Source organism: Parasteatoda tepidariorum, chromosome 1 (genome assembly GCF_982258835.1).
Source record: "Parasteatoda tepidariorum strain Cologne lab strain chromosome 1, Ptep-v5.0, whole genome shotgun sequence".
In the NCBI taxonomy this organism is placed as follows: Eukaryota; Metazoa; Arthropoda; class Arachnida; order Araneae; family Theridiidae; genus Parasteatoda; species Parasteatoda tepidariorum.
In genome coordinates this window covers 58,772,673-58,792,365 of record NC_141755.1, presented here as the reverse complement: position 1 = coordinate 58,792,365, position 19,693 = coordinate 58,772,673, and the positions used below count along the sequence as shown (strand labels likewise).

The following is a 19,693-nucleotide window of genomic DNA, read 5'->3' as shown; positions in this document are numbered from 1 at the left end:
AAAAAATTAAGAGTTTCTTTTTAACAAAAAATAAGTGTTTTACTGGATCATAAATAATCGCTTGATAACTCAATTTATATGCAACTGAAAAATAAATTAAATACTTAACTTGTTTCATTATTATGTGCTGTGTCTTGGAATAAAAAATTACGAGTTTCTTTTTAACAAAAAATAAGATTTTTACTGGATTATAAATAATCGCTTGATAACTCAATTTATATGCAGCTAAAAATAAATTAAATACTTTACTTGTTTCATTCTTAAATGCTGTGTCTTGGAATAAAAAATCAAGTGTTCCTTTTAAAAAAAATACGTGTTTTGCCATAATAATCGCTTGACATCTCAATTCATATGCAAATAAAATAACATAATTTGAACTTTTAAATAAAATAATTTGAAACTTTACGAAGTTCTAATGAGGACGCCATAACACGGGAGAATCTTTTCATCTCAAATTATATTTCATACCCACAACTAATTTAAAATGTAAAGTATAGAAGAAAATAATTTAAGGCGAACCTAAAGTAAGTCACGAAGTTTTAATTGCTGGAAAAATCTAAAAATATCAAAATGCAAGTGAACTATTGGAAAGAAACTTCCCAATTGCGTAAATTCTATATCTTATCACAATTTTTTTTCATTTTGTTATTGGAAAATTTCCATTGTAATCATTTAGTTATTTTTTTGAAAGATCGGTCCTTAAAAGCAACAATGTATAGGGGAGTGTCGGGTAGCTCCACCCAGCGGGTACCCCCGCCCACAGTCAATTTCATATGTATAGAATATTTTTTCAAGTCAATGGGCCATCAGGCATTAATTGTTATATTAAAAAAAGATTATTTTCAAAGTTTCAAGTATTTATGCAGCTGTTAACATGATAAACAGTAGTTTTGAAAATATGTTGAATACAGTAGTCATGAAATTAAGAAAAATTGGCTGAATATTTCGATTGCACTTCATTTTCATACTAAAAAAATAATTTTTTCTATGTATGTAGTCTTAAGTTTAATTTGCACAAAGAAAGAAGTTTATATTTGAAAAATAGTTCGAGTAATTACAAGTTTACAAAAAAATTGGATTTCGATTAACCCCGCTCACATGAATGTCGGGTATCACAGCCCAATTTTATTTCGTCGATAAATGTACGGTTGCAAAGATTATTATTTTATTGCTTCAAATTTGAATGTTATATGCATTTTTAGCAAAAAATGTTGTTGTTATTAAATGATTGTTATTAAATGATAGAATTCACTAAAAGTATATAAATATGTAATAAATAAAATAATTTTGTGATAAAATGGATAAATGAGGTTTATCTATTGTCAATACATTGGTCACTTTCATTTACACCTGAAAAAACAGTCAAAAAACATAATTTTGGTAAATGGGTGGGGTTACCCGACACATTTTGAAAAGAGCTGAAATCATGTTTCTTTAAATTTCTGTTTTTTTAAGTTAAACTATTCTTTTTTCGGTTTATTCTTTTTGCTTTATTTAATTAGATGGTAAAACAATAGAAACATACAAAAATATTGATTATTGCTCAATATTATTCAGAAATATAAGCATTACTCCTTAAGTGGGCGGGGCTACCCGACATTCCCCTATTTCTTAATATTATCGCATTATAAAGTTATATATGTTTTTAAAGCATTTATTAATAAATTTCCTATTATACCTTTCCAGATAAATTTTTAAAGATAAATAATTAACTCGAAAATTTCATTCTTTATACCATTTTATTAATACATCTCTACTCTTATATTAGTACAACATTTACAAACTTCGTTTCTTTTTTACTTAAAATATTTTTTATTACTTATTTGGGGGAAAAAACCGTGAAAACATATCAGTTTAAGTGCAGAATAGTTAAATTGAAGTGTTTAAACTACCATCAATATATCGTTTATCAAAAAAAAAAAAAAATTTCGTCTATAATATAAATACATTAAACATCATACAAACTTCTTCTTCCTTCATAATTTTGTCTGTTATATATTGTTTTGGTTTTTATGCAGTAATGTGACATTAAAAAAAATCCAAATTTTCAACTAATTTTTTTAGAATAATGTTATTATTTATCTTTACATTTTCCTGTTATGACATATAAAATAAAAAATGAAGTAGAATAAAAAATATATATTTCGTTCTAATCAGAATCTTTTGAAACAAAATGACATCAAAAATGAAAAATAATGAAGACAGACATCTCGCAAATAATATAGACTTCATTTTCAGCACAAAACACAACAAAATAATGTACCTTATTTTTCCTTAGTTTTATGGAATAATTTATTCTTAACTTCTGACTTTATGTATTGCTATAAAAAAACTAATTTAAGAAAGACAAGTTTTGATAGATTTTATAGTTTTTTAATAAGCAAGTCTGAAATTCCATTAATGGGATTAGATTTTGATGTAAGATAATTAAATGTGTGAATGTTGTTAGACGTCAGGCATAAAAAAATTATTTTACACTGTGGTAAAAACTTTTTAATAAAGTATTTGAGGTATTTAATTATTTTAATGGAGAAAACGTAAAAAATAACAAGTTTTGAATAAACTGACGATGTTTGCCTTGAGATTCTGTATTCTTAATAAGTACAGGGTATTTAAATTGACAGCTAGCTTAGAGTGTCATCTGTACACTAAGAAATTTTATACTTTTGCTGAAATATTTTCCATCGAAAATATGACTCTGCCGTTGCTAAAACGTAAGTACAAAAAACATCAGGGAGTAATTTAAAATGTAGTTTAATTCATAAAATAATGTTTTCTGACGTTGGAGTTTTAACAATTTTGAACCAAGAAAAAAATAAGTTGTTTATTATGTTTAAAAATTGTTTTTATGCAAATAACATTTAAAAAAAAGCCTTGTTTCAAAAAATTGTCCCTTCAAAAGTGACATATAACCTAAGATTTTGTTATTTAAGGTCATTGATGCTCGTAAATCTCTGTAAGCCCTAGTTAAACTTTTCTACTACTCCTGGTTTTTAACAAGCAAGGATTATTATTTTTTAACGTAATTAGGGAAAATCAATGCTATTCTAACATAGTTGGTTTATAAGAACTGTTTTCTTATGTTAACATTTTTATTGTAAGTTCATTACCCATGAAACAAATTTATGTTAAGTAATTTTATGGAGAGTAATTTAGTTTCTTTTAACAACAAAAGGATTTATTTATAGTTTCTAACAGCTAGTTTTATACTAAAGCCTTATATAAAGACTTATGTATTTTAACAGCTGATCTAGCAAGGCTTGCTTGTTAAAACATTCAATTGATTCTTCGCAGTAATTTTTTTTTGTTTGCTATAGAAAAGGGAAAAAAATGCTGTTCTAACAACAACAAAAAACTATTCGATGTACTAGGATAAAATATATTTTCTGTTCGCAAGTGTCAAAACTGGTTTGGAAAATTTCGATGTTGCAAAATTTCGATTAAGATACATGATGACGCACCACGAAAGTTTAAGCTAATGAAGAAGCAATAAAGATATTAATTGACCATCGAATAACGACTCGTGAGATCGCTAAGGCATTGAATTTATCATTAGCATTCATGATCATTTGAAAAATGTTTAATCTGAAATCCCTATATATGAACTCATCATGTTTTTACGGATAGAGATTTGTGCCGTCACATTGAAGTCTTTGATTTGATTCTGAAACATCAAAAAATATATCAACTTCAGAGCCACATCATCACTGAGGACGAAAACCAGATTGTGAACAACTATGGTGTGGTCTCTACAATTGTTTTTAAAAGAGTAAGTCTTTTACATTAAATAAGGGGGTCAGAATTCACCTGGATCAGTTTTTTGGAGTAAAGGAACAAAAGTTTCCTGCGTGGGGAATCATGTTACTGCTAGAAGGAAAGCAAAAAGCTTTAGACCAGAAAGGATGATAAATGATTCAATAAAATAATTATCCACTATAAGAAAATCGTTTCATTTTTATTAAAGAAAAAAAAAACGCTTCCCGAACAACCAATAGAAGATTTTATTTAAGCAAACTAATTAAGAGCTAATTTTACTTTGAAACAGTGACGAAGCAAAAAATTTCTTACTAGTAACTATTTAAAAAAAGCTACAAAACTGTTTTGCAAAATTTTTTAATTGATTCCTAAGAATTATGACTTATGACTGAGAATTATGAATCTGTAAGGCATATACCAATAATACTAAAAGTAACCTTTTTTCGAGGAACGTTTTTTCAGCATCTGAACGAAATATTGCTTCAGATTTTTTTCACTGAATATTTATATATACATGTTACACTGTGATAACTTTTAATACATATCTTTACCTCAAGAAATTTTTAAATATTATGAACTGAGAACTTGTAATTTTTTAAAAAGTTTCATCATTTTTGAACAAAAATTTCTCGCAACACAGAGCACACAGAAAGTATGCTTGTTACCACTAAAACATTATCACAACATGCAACCGATATAATCTCAAATGTTCCTAAAAAATTTCAAAGAGGTATCATAAGTAGTTTGTTAGAAATGATGTATCGAAAAAGGTCAGTTTTTAACATTATTGATATAAGCCCTCCCTTCAAGGTGTTTAGGAGAAATAAGATATGTATATAATTGGATACCTGCAAGTGAAGTATTTCGGGTATCTCGATCCTGATTGTTTGATTAAATGTGGCATTTGTTTAGGTTAGAAATTGTTCTATCCATTCTATTTCGAGAAAGCCAAGCCCGTCAATTATCAATTCCCTTAAATGTCGCATTCCATACTCTTTCATAAAGATTTTTATTCTTACACTATATATTTATTACTTAAATTAACACAAATACAGGCACGAAGTCATGTACAATATAAACAAACTGATTATTCATCAAAGTTGCTAGGTAAATAAGACCAAAATATATCACTGTTACAATAAAATGCATAAACAAATAATAAATCTAAGTTAAGTAAAAGAAGTGGACGAGAAGGAATTCTATTTCAAGTAATTTGATGTGTGATTCGGCATAGTATTTAATTAACTTCCTATTAATTAACATTCTAACTTGTGTGGAGAAACTTAGCTCAATTTAAATACGTCATTTTACTTATAAACGTTCAGCTGGCGCTGACGTCATAGGTCACGTGTTTGGGTACCAGTGACCTTCTTCCTCTTGAAATGCAAGTGCCCAATTAATAACATCATATCATGGAACGTATTTATTACCTGGTCGGTAAATTTTACGAACTTGAAATCCGTAATTATTAATAGAGTAATAACTATAAATTAAATTCGTCGTCTAGTGCAGAAGCAGAAACTTTGATTCAATCTGTAAGAGCTTTAATTAGAATTTTGATAAATAAAGTTTTAATTTTCAACTTATTAAAGAATGTTTTTAAAATGATCATAATTAATTTACATTTTACTTAAAACTGACAACATAAGTATCTAAATAATATACTATCCTTCACTGAGTAAAAAATACAGTCGTTGTTGTTGTTCATTTAAGTCGCACTAGAGCTGCACAATGGGCTATTGGTGACGGTCTGGGAAACATCCCTGAGGATGATCCGAAGACATGCCATCACAATTTTGATCATCTGCAGAGGGGATGGCACCCCCGCTTCGGTAGCCCGACCACCTGCACGCGAAGTCGATCACTTTACGGTAGAACAGTTTAACGAGGACCAATACCGCACACCCTCGGTCCCTACGCAGGCTGATCTACGTGGTCACCCACTCACACACTGACCGTTGCCAGTGATGCTTGACTTCGGTGATCCGCTGGGAACAGTGTCTTAACGATCAGTCCACTGCGGGACTAAAAAATACAGTCAAAACTACAAGAATATGGTAAAGTTTAGAGTGCTTCTGGCTCTATGGAAACCCCAAAAAGCACGGTAATTTTTAACAAAACTCTTTGGTGATGACTGATTGGCTGTTAAGATGTGGTATTTATTTACGTTAACAAGTGTTCATTCCATTCTATTTCGTGTAAGCTAAACCCGAGAATATCAATTCTTTAAAGTGACACAGTCTTTGTGGCACAGTAAAGTGACACTACGTTCTTTCATAAAGATAGTTTCGCAGAGATTTCAAATTTTTCACTATACATATCCAACTTATCACAAACGTTTATGTTCAACTGGCGCGAAGCCATGTAGAACATAAGCAAACTAATTATACATTGAAGTTTTTAGGTACACGAAACCAAAATATATCACTGTTACAATAAATAAATGAATACAAATAAATGACGTAGACGAAAAAGAATTATCTTTTAACGAATTCGATATGCGATACAGCACAGTACTTAAATAATTTCCCGTTAATTAACAATCTAACTTATGCTGCGAAACTTGGCTCAACATTAACACGCCATTTTGCTTATAAAAGCGTCATCAGGTGGTACTGACGTCATAGACCACAAGTGTGGTATCTGTGATTTCTTCTTCTTGAAGAGCAAGAACATAATTGAAATTTTTTTAAGAATTTTCAGATTGAGGTCTAAACTCACCCCTTGCATGCACTGCCTATTTTTCAGGAAGATAGAACAGATGGATCTGGAGGAGCACAGATTCGAACAAACAAAATCTTAATTTTATTAATAAAAATGAAAATACCAGTTTAATCATTCAGGTCTTAAAAAGTGTTGATCCTTCTTAAGTCGCTAATTTGTTACTTAAAACCATTAATAAAGCAAACAATATTCCTTTACATTTTTGTAATTTAAGAATCCCGGATATGTAGGCTATTTTCCTAGCATTATTATCTATTATTTAAGCTTTTTTTTTCATTTTACTTTTCGCGCCAGTAACGATTTCCAATGCAAATACACAAAAAAATCTATTTTAATTACTGTCTTCTGATAAATAAAAAAAAAGAATCTTAATAAATGCTATTCATTACCTCACTGTGATAAAATTAATGACGCATAATATGTTTTTTTCATCACTCAAAAAGCGATTTTCGCTCCTTCCTATTACAGTTTTCAGCTAAAAAAATTGAAATGAGAGCAAATGAATAATTTCGTTCCTTTTTCTTTTACTTTTCTTTAAATAAAAATATAACTGTAGGAATTTAATAGTAAAGGATGGGCACGTCAGCCATAATTGAACTTCTGACATTATCTTTTATTTACTAAGGAAAGCTTTTTGAATTTGATATTTTCAGTATTTTTTTTTCTTTTCTATTTCTTCATTTGAAGAAATAATTTTTTTTTTTATTGTTTGAGTTTGATCATGCATTTTAATCGTAGTTTTTAAAACGAAAAGATGAATATTTCATGTTTATATATACACATAATTACACAAAGAGAATTAAAAAAATAATTTCAAAGGATTTTTAATACAAAAAATAAAAATAAATAAAAAAATAATCCAGAAATTTAAATAAATAAAAAATAAAAATATTATTTAACCAATTAAAAATGCAAATACAGAAAAACATAAATAGTAAGAAGATTAAATAAAAACCGAAAAAAAAAACGGAATTAAGATCAGAAGCTCTAGCCAGTTTCAATGTTCTTTTTTGCAGGGGAATTTAAAACTTAAATGCTAATATAATCGGATAAAATTGACAATTAAAAATGTACCAACTTTTTGAAACAGGAACAAATAAAAAATTTAATAAAACTCACTGTGAAAATCTGTCATTTTCAAGCAACTACTTCTTCTTACTACTGGGAAGAGATATCCAAAAAAATTTTTTAATAGCTAATTGGAAATTTCTTTGGTGCACAAGAAACAAATGGTGCACGAAATACTATGCGGAAAATACAAATAAAGATATGATACTAAGTTAATCTAAAGCGTTTTAAAAATTTACATTAAAAAAAGGATAAGGAGTGTAATTTTTTGCTTAAAGCAAATGTATATTCCCGGTTATAAATTGTACTGGCAGAATTCTAATTCACATTTTTTTTTCAATAGACAGCGTAGGGAGCAGTTAACTCCAAAATCAAAGAAAAACAATGGAGAATCGCAATCAACTTTTCGAAAATCTTTTAACGAATGAAAATTACGTTAGGACATGCTTGATACTTCCACCAGTCACGTGTCACTATAGAAGATAAAAATTTGCGTACATCAAATCAGTTACAGGGTTTTGAAGCTATGCCAAAAAAAGTTTTATCAACTGTAGAAGGAAATATTTATACCCTGATATATATATATATATATATATATATATATATATATATATATATACATATATTATAAAATTTTGTACAAGTTATCTGAGCAGCTTCGCATGCAAACTTAATTTTAACTTAACGATAAACGAAACTTTCAAACATTTACAAAAAATAATTATCTTTAACAAAGTTTCATCTTAATAATTTAAAGAATAAATTAACAGATAATATTTCATAATATTTAAGAATATAATATAATAATTTCATTATATTAAAGAAAAAATAAGGAATAAACAGATAAATTTCATTTTATTTAAAGTATTAGAAAGAAAAAATATATTAATTTTATTTAAAATAAATTGTAAGAAAAGTAACTGCCGAAACATATTGTTGATATATTATAATTATGACGTGACTTTATTTTAAATAGCAAGTTAATCTGCACTAAGATGAGCCTCAATTCACATTTTGAGTAAATCCAACGCAATGTTAATAGCATAGTACATGATAATGCAATGTAAATCTTGCTCTTACCATAGTAATCCTAGAATGTCCGGGAATATTCCCTGGATCATTTATGATATATTCTGTTATTCAAGCTAAACCATCTGATAAGATTTGACATAGATTTATTTCATCATAATACCTTGTTGTCGATGTTGTGTTTCCAATGAGCCATACAGAATGCTTTTTTCTTAAATTATTCTCACGATTTTCATAGATTAGCAGTTGTTTTATAAATAAAATTTCATTGAAAAGATTATTACTATGCCTCTTGCATTCTTCTTAAATTTTTAATTTTGACGAAACATTATAAATAGTTAATTTTCCTGTTATAGGGCGGACCCGTTCATACATCCATTCATTCACACACAGATATTAATTTTGAACTTAACCAGAGAACGATTAGGGGTACAATCACCGATTAGTACCCCTGGAGGCATTGATTTATTATGGGAACATAGAGGACTGTGTAACCTGACAGATTTAACTTGCGCCTTTACTACACGGGGAATCTTCGGCCGGCGAGGATCGAACCCAAGACCTCGTGGACATAGGCTCAACGCCCTACCAAATACACTATCCCGGCCAATATAATAAGTAATAAAATCTAATAAGTAATATAATATAATAAATAATATAATATAATAAATGATATAATATAATAAGTAATATAATATAATATATAATACAATATACTTAAGAGTCCATTGCGTTGATATAATTTATTACAATTCCATGAACCAAAAAAACCGACATCCAGTTGCCATTTTTAGTAATATATGCAGGCTCCAAGTAATAAATCTTATAAACATTTTAAAAAACGACTTGTTTTTCTTAACTTTAAAAGATAAAAATCCTTTGTAACTTATATAGTTTTCCTCAGACTACACATTACTTTTAATTTTTGCTTTCTTCGATAAATTAGATATTTTTAATTAATTATACGAATTAATTTACAGAACCACAAGAACGACACACAGTATTATCTGGTGGAAAGCTTTCCCTTCCCTGTGATATAATTTCACCAAGTGATGGAGATGAAGTATATCTAGTTCTATGGTACAAAGGTGATATTGCAACACCAATCTACAGCTTCGATGCCAGGAGAGGTCACGTGGGGCAAGCGAGGCATTCGTCCAAAGATTTCTTAACTGGTAGAGCCTATTTCAACACCGTACCTCGACCAGCTGTTCTGGAAATTTCCGGAATAAGCCCAGAAGATGAAGGAGAATATAGATGTAGAGTAGATTTCAGGAAAGCCCAAACACGGAATTATCAGATTGCCGTCAAAGTTTTAAGTGAGTATGGCTTAAATATTTCAATATCCTTCATATTATAAATCTGGCAATATTAAATAACTCATCAAGTGAACTGACGATTACTTTATTATGCAAACGGGGAATTTTGAAAATGAATCGAGCAACTATGAAAGATAATCAAAAGCATTTAAAACACAACATTTAACGGAAACTTTGTTAAAAATAAATTTTTTATGTGAATTATATTGACAATTTATCTATTATTCTTTGAAACATAAGCATCATTATCATATAAAAACAGCAATAGAGCATAATAATAATAATTCTACTACTACTAATTACTAGTATTATTTTGATATTCTGCTAACAATGGGTGCAATATAACTCAAATAAAACGGAAATTGTTTTTATTATTTATTTTTTCAAAACCTGTTGTTGAAATATTTATGACGAATATTTTTTTTGGAGCCAGAATAATTTAATGAACTTCTTTTTTTTCAGCTGCCAATGGTCTCAAATATTTGTGTAGTTTTCAACCTATGATGCATAATTAAACTCATTAAAATTTGTTTGATTGTTAGGAAAAACAAAAAGTAGTTGAAAAATCGAATATTAGAAATGCCTCCAAGTTAAAAAATTTTTTGATGTTTCACATTCCACCTGTTTGATTGTTGATTTATTATACTTTGAAAGAGTTTATGTGTTTTCCTGATTTAAATTTAATTTGCTGTCTTTAATCAGTACACTTTTTTTGATTTGAATTTGGCTAAAAAATTTAAAAATATCTATTAAAGGTAGTAATTAGGGGAATGCATGAAATATGCTGTCATTTTTAACTACAAAAAATAGGTGTATTGAAGATGAGAAAAAAGCAATATAGAGACAAATTTTAAAATTGTATAAGACCACACTGATAGTTAACTAAGCTATTCTACTTCTGAGGTTTAACGAAAATAATTTATTTAATAATTTAATTAAATTTTGTTAATAATTTAATTAAATTTTGTTAATAATTTAATTAAATTTTGTTAATAAATTAATTAAATTTTGTTAATAATTTAATTAAATATAATTATAAATTTAAATAAATAACTTATTAAACGTAAATAAATAATTTAATGCATAAATTTAAATATATTTAAATAAATTTAAATTATTAATATTTTAATTAAACTTGTAGTTTTCATGAGTACGATCTTTTATTTTGCGATGGAAAGCTCTTAAAATTCAATGCATGCTGTGAAAAAGCTACCTCCCATATTTTGAAAGACAGAAAGTTAAATCTCTCAAATGAAAGAGTGTTAATTCTGGAAAAATATACATTTTTGTTACGATTTTCGTAAAGTAGTGAAAAAGATAAATATATTTTTTGAATACTAATATGGAATCGGTCAAATAATTTCAAGAAAGCAAAAGTTAAACATACGAAATTCTTAAATTTCGCAACAACTGATTAAAAAATTTCACTCAAATTCTATAGGTTTCTATTTCTACAAATTATTCATTTAAAAGTAGTAAAAATTTGTATACTTCACAATTCAAAATTTTTTCAAGTAGTAATAACTGAAATGGTTAAAAAGTATTAGTCTAACTTTTTTTAGTTTTCGTAATTCTTTTTAAATAAACATGCTTAACAACTGTTTTTGATTCGTTTGAATGTTTTCTTGATTCACTCTAAAAACTAAACGTATTCTAGTAATATTGAGAAAAATACAAAAAATGACATATCATCAAAGGATCAATCCTTAAAAACTCTCTCGACAAACTAGTAGATTTCATTTGACCCCTTATTTTGTGAGTCAAAAATCTAAATCCGTTGGATGAAGGGCCAGTTAATTCAGAGAAAATATGTGTTTTCTGCCGAATCTTTAACATAATATATCGCTTTCACTATTTACTTAGCAGAGTTATTGACAAATTAATTAGATTCGATTTTTGTAACATTGAGTAAAATCATTCATCTTACTACATTAAAATCAAAGCATTCCATCAACTGTTATTAAGAAATGCTTATTTTTAATTTCGCGCTTTATACAAAGAGTAAGCATAGCAATATTTTTTATGCCATTGACCACACGCTTGGCACTCGTCATTCAGATATTAGTAGTGTAGCCACTCTTATCTACCACTCTTTCAGGGGCACCACATTAGGTGGGCCAACGTTGCTCCCACAATAGGGACAGATAGTACAGAGAAGGAAAGAACATCTATGTCTTTTCCGAGATTCGAACCCAGGACTTTTCTGATGTAAGGTTAGTGATGCAAGGTCAACTTAACACTATATGATATAGCAGAACAATATCAAAACATCGTATCATGCGTGAATATTAATTGGAAAAATACTAATAACACAAAAACTCATAGAAACAAACGATACCAAGAAAATAGAAAAAATCTGAAGTTTATTGCTTAAAAAATTATATTTCAAAACGACCTTTTTTATCTCGCTATTTTTTATTTACTCATAACCACTCGGGCGAAAGCAAGTGATGAGATTTCTTCCAAAATATTTTACCATTGAGATCGTTCAGCCCTAGAAAATACAGCCTTAGTTTGCAAAAACAATTTTATCTTAAAAAAATATATAAATAAATAAATAAATGTATTAGAAATTTAATACATAAAGAAGCAAAAGCACAATAATACAATTTATGCTTCAGTTTTTTTTCGACATTTATAATATAAGCAATAAAATTAGTTCTAGTAATATAGATATTATTAAAAATACTGCATCGAATCTAATATAATCATTTGAAATTTGAATATATGTTAGTGAGACAGCAAGGGGAAGTAAAACATTTATTCATAGTGGGAATAAACCAATCTCGAAAACAAAATTATCTTAAGTTCATATAAACTTCTTTCAATGACATTTCTATCAATATCTTTCAAGGAAAACTTAAATTAAATATTGATTTAAAAATAAAATGAAAAACTGTTAGCAACATATACTTTCAAGTTGATATTCAGAAGCTGTTTAGTTCACATTTATAATATATATCAATTTCGTTGTTTTGGTGATATTTTATATTTTAATTTTAAAAAAGACATTAACTTAAAAATAATTTCGAAATTTTGACTCAGTAAACAATAAAAGTTTTAAAGTGTTATAATATATAAGATGTTCATTTAACGTATTGATTACTGATAATATTTCGAATTTTAAAATATAAATATTCTTTGCATTTTGTTAAATTGCGAGTTTATTCACAACAAAGCCAAAAGAAATAAGTTTATCTTATTAATCCATTTTATCAATTAATTTTATTATCCATTATTACTCTTATTAATCCAAATAGTTTTATCAATTACTGATTCCCCTTCATCGATTGATTTAAATTCTCTTAATGTAAAATATGATAATCTTATATTATTTTCATGCAAACAAAAATATTTATTATGAAATCAAATTTTATTACGAAAATAAGCGAAATGAAAAAAATTATGTGACGCTTTATATATATATATATATATATATATATATATATATATATATATATATATATATATATATATATATATATATATATATATATATATATATATATATATATATATATATATATATATATATATATATTGTATGCCTGATATTTAACTCTCCTTCAATCATTTTTAATTAAGTAATGTAAATAACTAAAATAATAAAAATCATATTTCAACAGAGAATAAAGTATGGTCAAAACGAGCTAAATATGGTAAATTTTAGCTTGTTTCTGTATCTATGGGAACATCAAGAAGCTCTATAATTTTTATCGAAGCAATTTGTTAATGATTTTGGTAAAATTAACAATGTAATATGGTTTTATAATATGTGATAAAATTTGTTAAATGTGATTAAATTTGATAATTTTATCATGATACCTTAGGGCATATAATAAAAACCATCTGCTAAGTTAAGTTTACCTTTAAGTTCTGTATTTTTTCTTAAATGTATGGTAATAAGAAGTATAATTTTATAAACAGAATTTTCGGAAAACCACTGTTAACAAAAAGGTTTTCCAAATGAGTTAGCTTAAATACCGTATAGTTTTGTTTTTCTTACCTGAAGTATGGATTTTCTTTTACCAGAAATGTCACTAGCATACAGTACGGCAATTTTACCAGAATTTTTTTTTCTCCCAGTAAGATTTAATGATTCATGCAATAGTTTTAGAAATTTTGCGAAAAACGCGTAAGTTGTAAATAGAATCAAAAGAAAATTTACCAACATTTACCAGACTACGACTGACCCCATGTTTTGATTGTCAAAAACTCAAATCCATAGATTAAATTCTTATGCTAACGAAATACGGTTTCTTTATGATTTTGTAATTTGAAGAATTCAGTATTTTAAGTTGATAAAATTATAATGGAGACGTTAAAATCTGATCCTTAGTTCAAAAGTTATGCAGTTGTGATGCACTCTACATGAAATCTTACTTACTTATCAATGAATAATTTTGATCTTTTCTTGAGTTTAATGGATTGCTCAGAATTTTCCCCGTCTCACATAATATTAATAATTTTTTGTTGATAATTTTAACAACACATATCTGACATATCATATTTCGGTATGAATTATAGAAAATATTTTGCGTGAATTGTTTTCCCTTAAATTTTTGGCACATTTTTATAAGTACTCATATATCTTCTACTTTTTACGCTCTAAGTATCAGATTGATCTATCTTTTTCGCAATCTTACTGCGGCTTTATGCAGCTTATGCGTCTACAAATAAAGTAGCAGCTATCAAATTCCTTACCGCAAACTGTATCTTCTTGTTTTTTGTGTATCATGTACACGAGTCTCATGTGGCCTCTTCTGACCAGAATAAAGATAAAACAGCAACAGAGTATGTGCGGGGCCTCAGCTGCCGTAAAATAGTTCTCGAATGAGCTTTTTTCTCTTGCAAAAACAGCACGTAACTGCATTTTTATTCGGTTTTATTTCGGTCGACAAGTTCGAAAAAAGTTATGTGTCAAAAAACTTCTAGCAATTCTTTTATTTTTCATCATATTTGCTCAAGTTTTGCAATGGGAATACATAAAAAAAACTGTATCTTTTCAAAAGAAACCAATGTTAAGTTCAGATATTTTTTTTGCTGATGGTTACTCTTTTAAACTTTAAATTTTAAAACCTCCTTACACAAAGGAAAAACACTGGTAAAATTTCCGTACCGTATGGTAACTACATTTCAGGCAAAAAAACAATGAGTCTGGTCAATAAAACCAAAATATCTGGTATTCAAATCATTAACTAAAATAACTTTTCCGTTAAAATGGTAACGGCTTTCCGGAAATTCTGGTTTTCAAAATTATAGTTCATACTACGATATAATTATAAAAAATTGCAAAACTGAAATGTAAGTTTAACAGAATAATGCTGTTTTAAAGTGTCATTATATAATTACCTACTATTGCAAAATTTTTTCGCAGATTATAAAATCATCTTGTATCGTAAATTTTCCCAAAATTATTAGCGAAGAGTCTTAGTAAAAATTGCCAAGTTTTCTTGTGTTCCCATAGAACTAAACACACGCTACATTTTGCCTTATTCTAGTAGCTATGACCATACTTTTACAGAGAACTTTCTTTTTAACCATTCCTGAATTCACTGAGTATATATACCGACTACCATGGTGAATTTTATGGTTAGACAGTACGATTTTTAATGGAGTGCTACGAAAAAAATCATTTCGATGTCTGAACGACACTTCATTTAGACGTTTGATGCAATAAATTTCAGTAGCGCAAAGCAAGAATCGTAATCGTAAAATAAGAATCATAATCTTGAATCGTAAAACAAAATGTATACATTGTTATTTTATTTTAAATAAACATTGCAATTTGTTTATTGTTGCTGTTTTTTTTTCATATACCAAAACTACATTTTGCATATTTAAGTACCTGAATATAAATAACTATAAATTTAATTTTTCTTCACTTAAAAAAAGTTTTATAGCACTGCAAAATATTATCTACGAATAGGTAATCTTCGAAAATAAAAATCATGAAGTATCTGCTCTCCGATCATTCGAGAAGTTTAAACTAAGTTTTGATTGTAATTTATTCTAAATATGTATTTATTTCTTTTAATTTTCTAGTTCCTCCTGGTAAACCAGAAATAAAAGATGAGCTAGGAAAAGCACTTCAAGGTGTTATACGTTCATACAATGAAGGTGATACGTTGTACCTGATTTGTGAAAGTAAAGGAGGTAAATAAATATCTGTTTACCATTTTTATCCACATTAATGCATGCACGATCATACAAACACATTTCCCATTTTTAAACATGTATTTAATATTTTTTGCAAATTTTAATTTAAAATTTTTTATTCTTAGTTGTTATGTCAGTTGTGTCTTCGCACAGAGATCATTTTAATGTGTTAAAGCTTTGCTTGCTGTGAAATGTCAAAATTTACGAACTTCTTAAAAGTTTTATTATAATTAGACATTCCTTAGCCCCTTAACGATCGGTTAATTTTCAAGAAAACGGTCATAAAAGTGCCGATTTTTTTGGCTTTTGTATATGCGTATTTGATTAGTGCTGTCATCTAGTTTAAAATAAACTATCTACAATTACCTTAAAAACATCCTGGTACTGCCATCTGGTGTGTGAAATGAGAAATAAATTTTTTTCCGGGCAAAAGAAATTAATTAGTTTTATTCTTATTGATGGTGCGTTACTACTAAACACTCTAGCCCATCAATATCACAGGATCGAGAAATAGAGGGCGAAACCTCACCCCGTCATTTTCACAGGAGTGAGAAGGAAGGGGTTAAATCCCATGGAACTCTTAGCGGAAGTGTCTAAACGATAGTGTATTTACAGTCAGATTGTATAAAGTGTGCGAGATCCTGCTAATGAGCTGTGACATTAACTACGACAGATTTGATACTAGTCTTATTTGGCTAGGTTTGTGTGTTTTATACTCCTGTCTGCTTCTAGATAACTGGATTATGGGACAAATTATTGTGAAAGTCATCATATCGAAAACCTGTTAAATACTGTTATCAGCATCTAATAAACCATGGAGAAATGAAAAAGATTTTTCATCAAGACAAACAAACAAAACAAGTGATACAAGAAAGGAAATTCCAAAATATTCTCTTGCGTTTGTTTCTTTTTTAATTAAAAGTACAATTTCTATATGAATGTTGTGGAGGCGGTGATCATCAATCTAATTTCTTAGTTATAGTTCAGGTAGCATTATTATGATGTCGGGTAGGTAACCTTGTCATACTGTGGTAGTAACATAACTGATGAAAATAAGAAGTGCCAGTGAACAACTACTACTTACACTTCAGTGAGCAATTCAACTGGGAGAAATAAAGATGTAAATTCAAAAGTTGTCTCTTGTTCTTTTGCAGTTTTAAATAATAGTATTACATTAAATATTGTAAGCAGCGACATTCTGGTAACCCGGAATTATTAACGAAAATGACGGATTCTGAACCATCGGCAGCAAAAGGTGAAATAGCGCGGGTAAGTGTTAAAATACCCCCGTTTTGGGCGGAGAAGCCCGAAATATGGTTTTACCAAGTGGAAGCACAGTTTTCGATTTGTGGAATCACTGCCGAGAAAACTAAATTTAATTACTTAGCTTCCCAATTAGAACCAAAATTTGTCCAAAGTTTGTGGGACATTATAAGTGGCGATAGTAAAACGAAATATACTGCTGCTAAAGACCGTCTTCTGAACACTTTTAAAAAGAGTGAAAATAAGCGTAAGCCTTATTCCTTATACTTCCAAACACAAACTTATTAGTGACTATAAATTATATGCAGCAAATAATACCGAAATCGATACTATTGGTACAGAAATTTTGATTCTTGATCTTGGTTGCACCGTGAATTTTAATTCCCATTTGTTGTCACAAAAATAAGTAAAGATATATAGGGAGAAGATTTTATGAACGAGTTCAATTTATTGATTGATATAAAGCATAGAATGTTGATTGATAGTGTAACTAACCTTGCAGTTTGCGGAAACATTGCATCCATCTCTATAAATGAAAGTAGTATAAATACAACAAACAGCTTGAGTAAATATAATGATATGTTTTCGATGTATCCCAGTATAACAAAACCGAATATTCTTATTTCTACAGTAAAACATATAATGTTAAACATCATATAGTAATTAAAGGACAACCCGTAAATTGTAAAGCTAGACAATTAGACCCTAAATGGTTGGAAATAGCAAAGAGAGAATTCAAATATATGCTAGACAATAACATTATTAGTCCCTCTAGTTCAGAATGGGCAAGTCCTTATGGTGACAAAGAAAGACGGTTCCTTCCACCCGTGTGGCTATTATAGAAGGCTAAATGATTTAACTGTACCTGATCGTTATGTCATACCTCGAATCCAAGATTTTCAATATATTTTAACTCATAAAACAATTTTCTCTAAAATTAACCTTTTTAAGACTTATTTCCAAATTCCCGTAGCAGACGAAGATAAGGAAAAAACTGCTATCATCACACCTTTTGGACTTTATCAATTCAATGTTATAAGTTTTAGACTCAAAAATGCCCCAGCAACCTTTCAGAGATTTATCAATGAAGATTTTTATGGTTTAGACTTTGTATTTCCATATTTGGATGATATGTTTATTGCTTCTTCTTGCGAGATGGAACATCGTTCACACCTTGAAACAGTTTTTCAACGTTTAGATAAATATGGTCTTCGAATTAATATTAGTAAATCCGTTTTGGGAGTGCCTGAGATAGACTTTTTAGGTTATCAGATATCTGCTGAGGGGTCGAAACCTCTACCTGAAAAAATTAAAGCTATTGTAGAATATCACTTGCCAGATACTATACATGAGCTTCGTTCCTTCTTAGCAATGGTTAATTTCTAGTAAAATTACATAAAGAATGACGTAAAAAACTGAAGCACCTCTGCATGAACTTTTGAAAGGATCTACAAAAAAGGATCGACGCAAAGTACCGTGAACTGATGCAACCAAAAAAAGTTTTGAAAAATGTAAACAAGATATTGCTCAAGTAGCGTTAATGGCCTATCCCAATTTGAATTACCCTTCTCTGGCACTTCTCACAGATGCTTCTGATTGGGCTATTGGAACACTAATTCAACAAAAGAACCAAATGGTCGGAAACCTATTGCACTTTTTTTCCGAAGAGCTTAATGATGCCCAGAAAAATTACAGCGTTTACGACTGCGAACTTTTGGGTATATACTTATCCATTAAACGTTTCAAACACTTACTGGAAGGTCACGATTTCATAATATATACCGACCACAAACCCTTACTATTTGCATTTAAACAAAAGAATAATAAAGCCTCTCCAAGACAGCTAAGACATTTGCAATGTGTTTCACAGTTCTCTACTAACCTATGCTATATAAGTGGTCAAAACAATGTTGTTGCAGACGGGTTTTCTAGAATAGAAGACATCGATTCCCCTGTTATTGATTTTGACCTGCACAAATTAATGATGATGAACTGCAACAGTTGAAATTAAATTCCAAATCATTAAAATTTGAACAACATTAGCTGCAATCAGGAAAACTCTTATATTGCGATATTTCTACTCCAAATATTAGACCATTCATACCTAAAAACTTTCGGATGAGAATGTTTAGTGCAATTTATGGTTTATCCCTGGAACGGCAATCCCTGGAATCCGCAGTACTGTAAAAAGAATGACTAAAGGATTCATTTTGCTAGAAATTAAAAAAAAAGATGTTACACAGTGGGCTCAAACATGCATTGACTGTCAGAAAAATGAAATCACAAAACATACAAAATCAGAATAAGCACAATTTTAAGCACCAGATAGAAGATTTAGTGCAGTTCACATTGAATTAATTGGCTCTTATTCACCT

The 19,693-nt window shown here is 28.7% G+C and overlaps 1 protein-coding gene across 1 annotated transcript in view; it reads left to right on the top strand.

Annotated features, from left to right (window-relative positions):
* Nucleotides 1-19,693, top strand: part of LOC107449925 (neural cell adhesion molecule 2) — a 475,364-nt gene that overhangs the window by 281,771 nt on the left and 173,900 nt on the right. The window contains exons 2-3 of the mRNA XM_016065606.4: nt 9,558-9,896; nt 15,942-16,052. Coding sequence (XP_015921092.1) covers nt 9,558-9,896; nt 15,942-16,052 — 450 coding nt within the window. The remainder of the gene's footprint in view (nt 1-9,557; nt 9,897-15,941; nt 16,053-19,693) is intronic.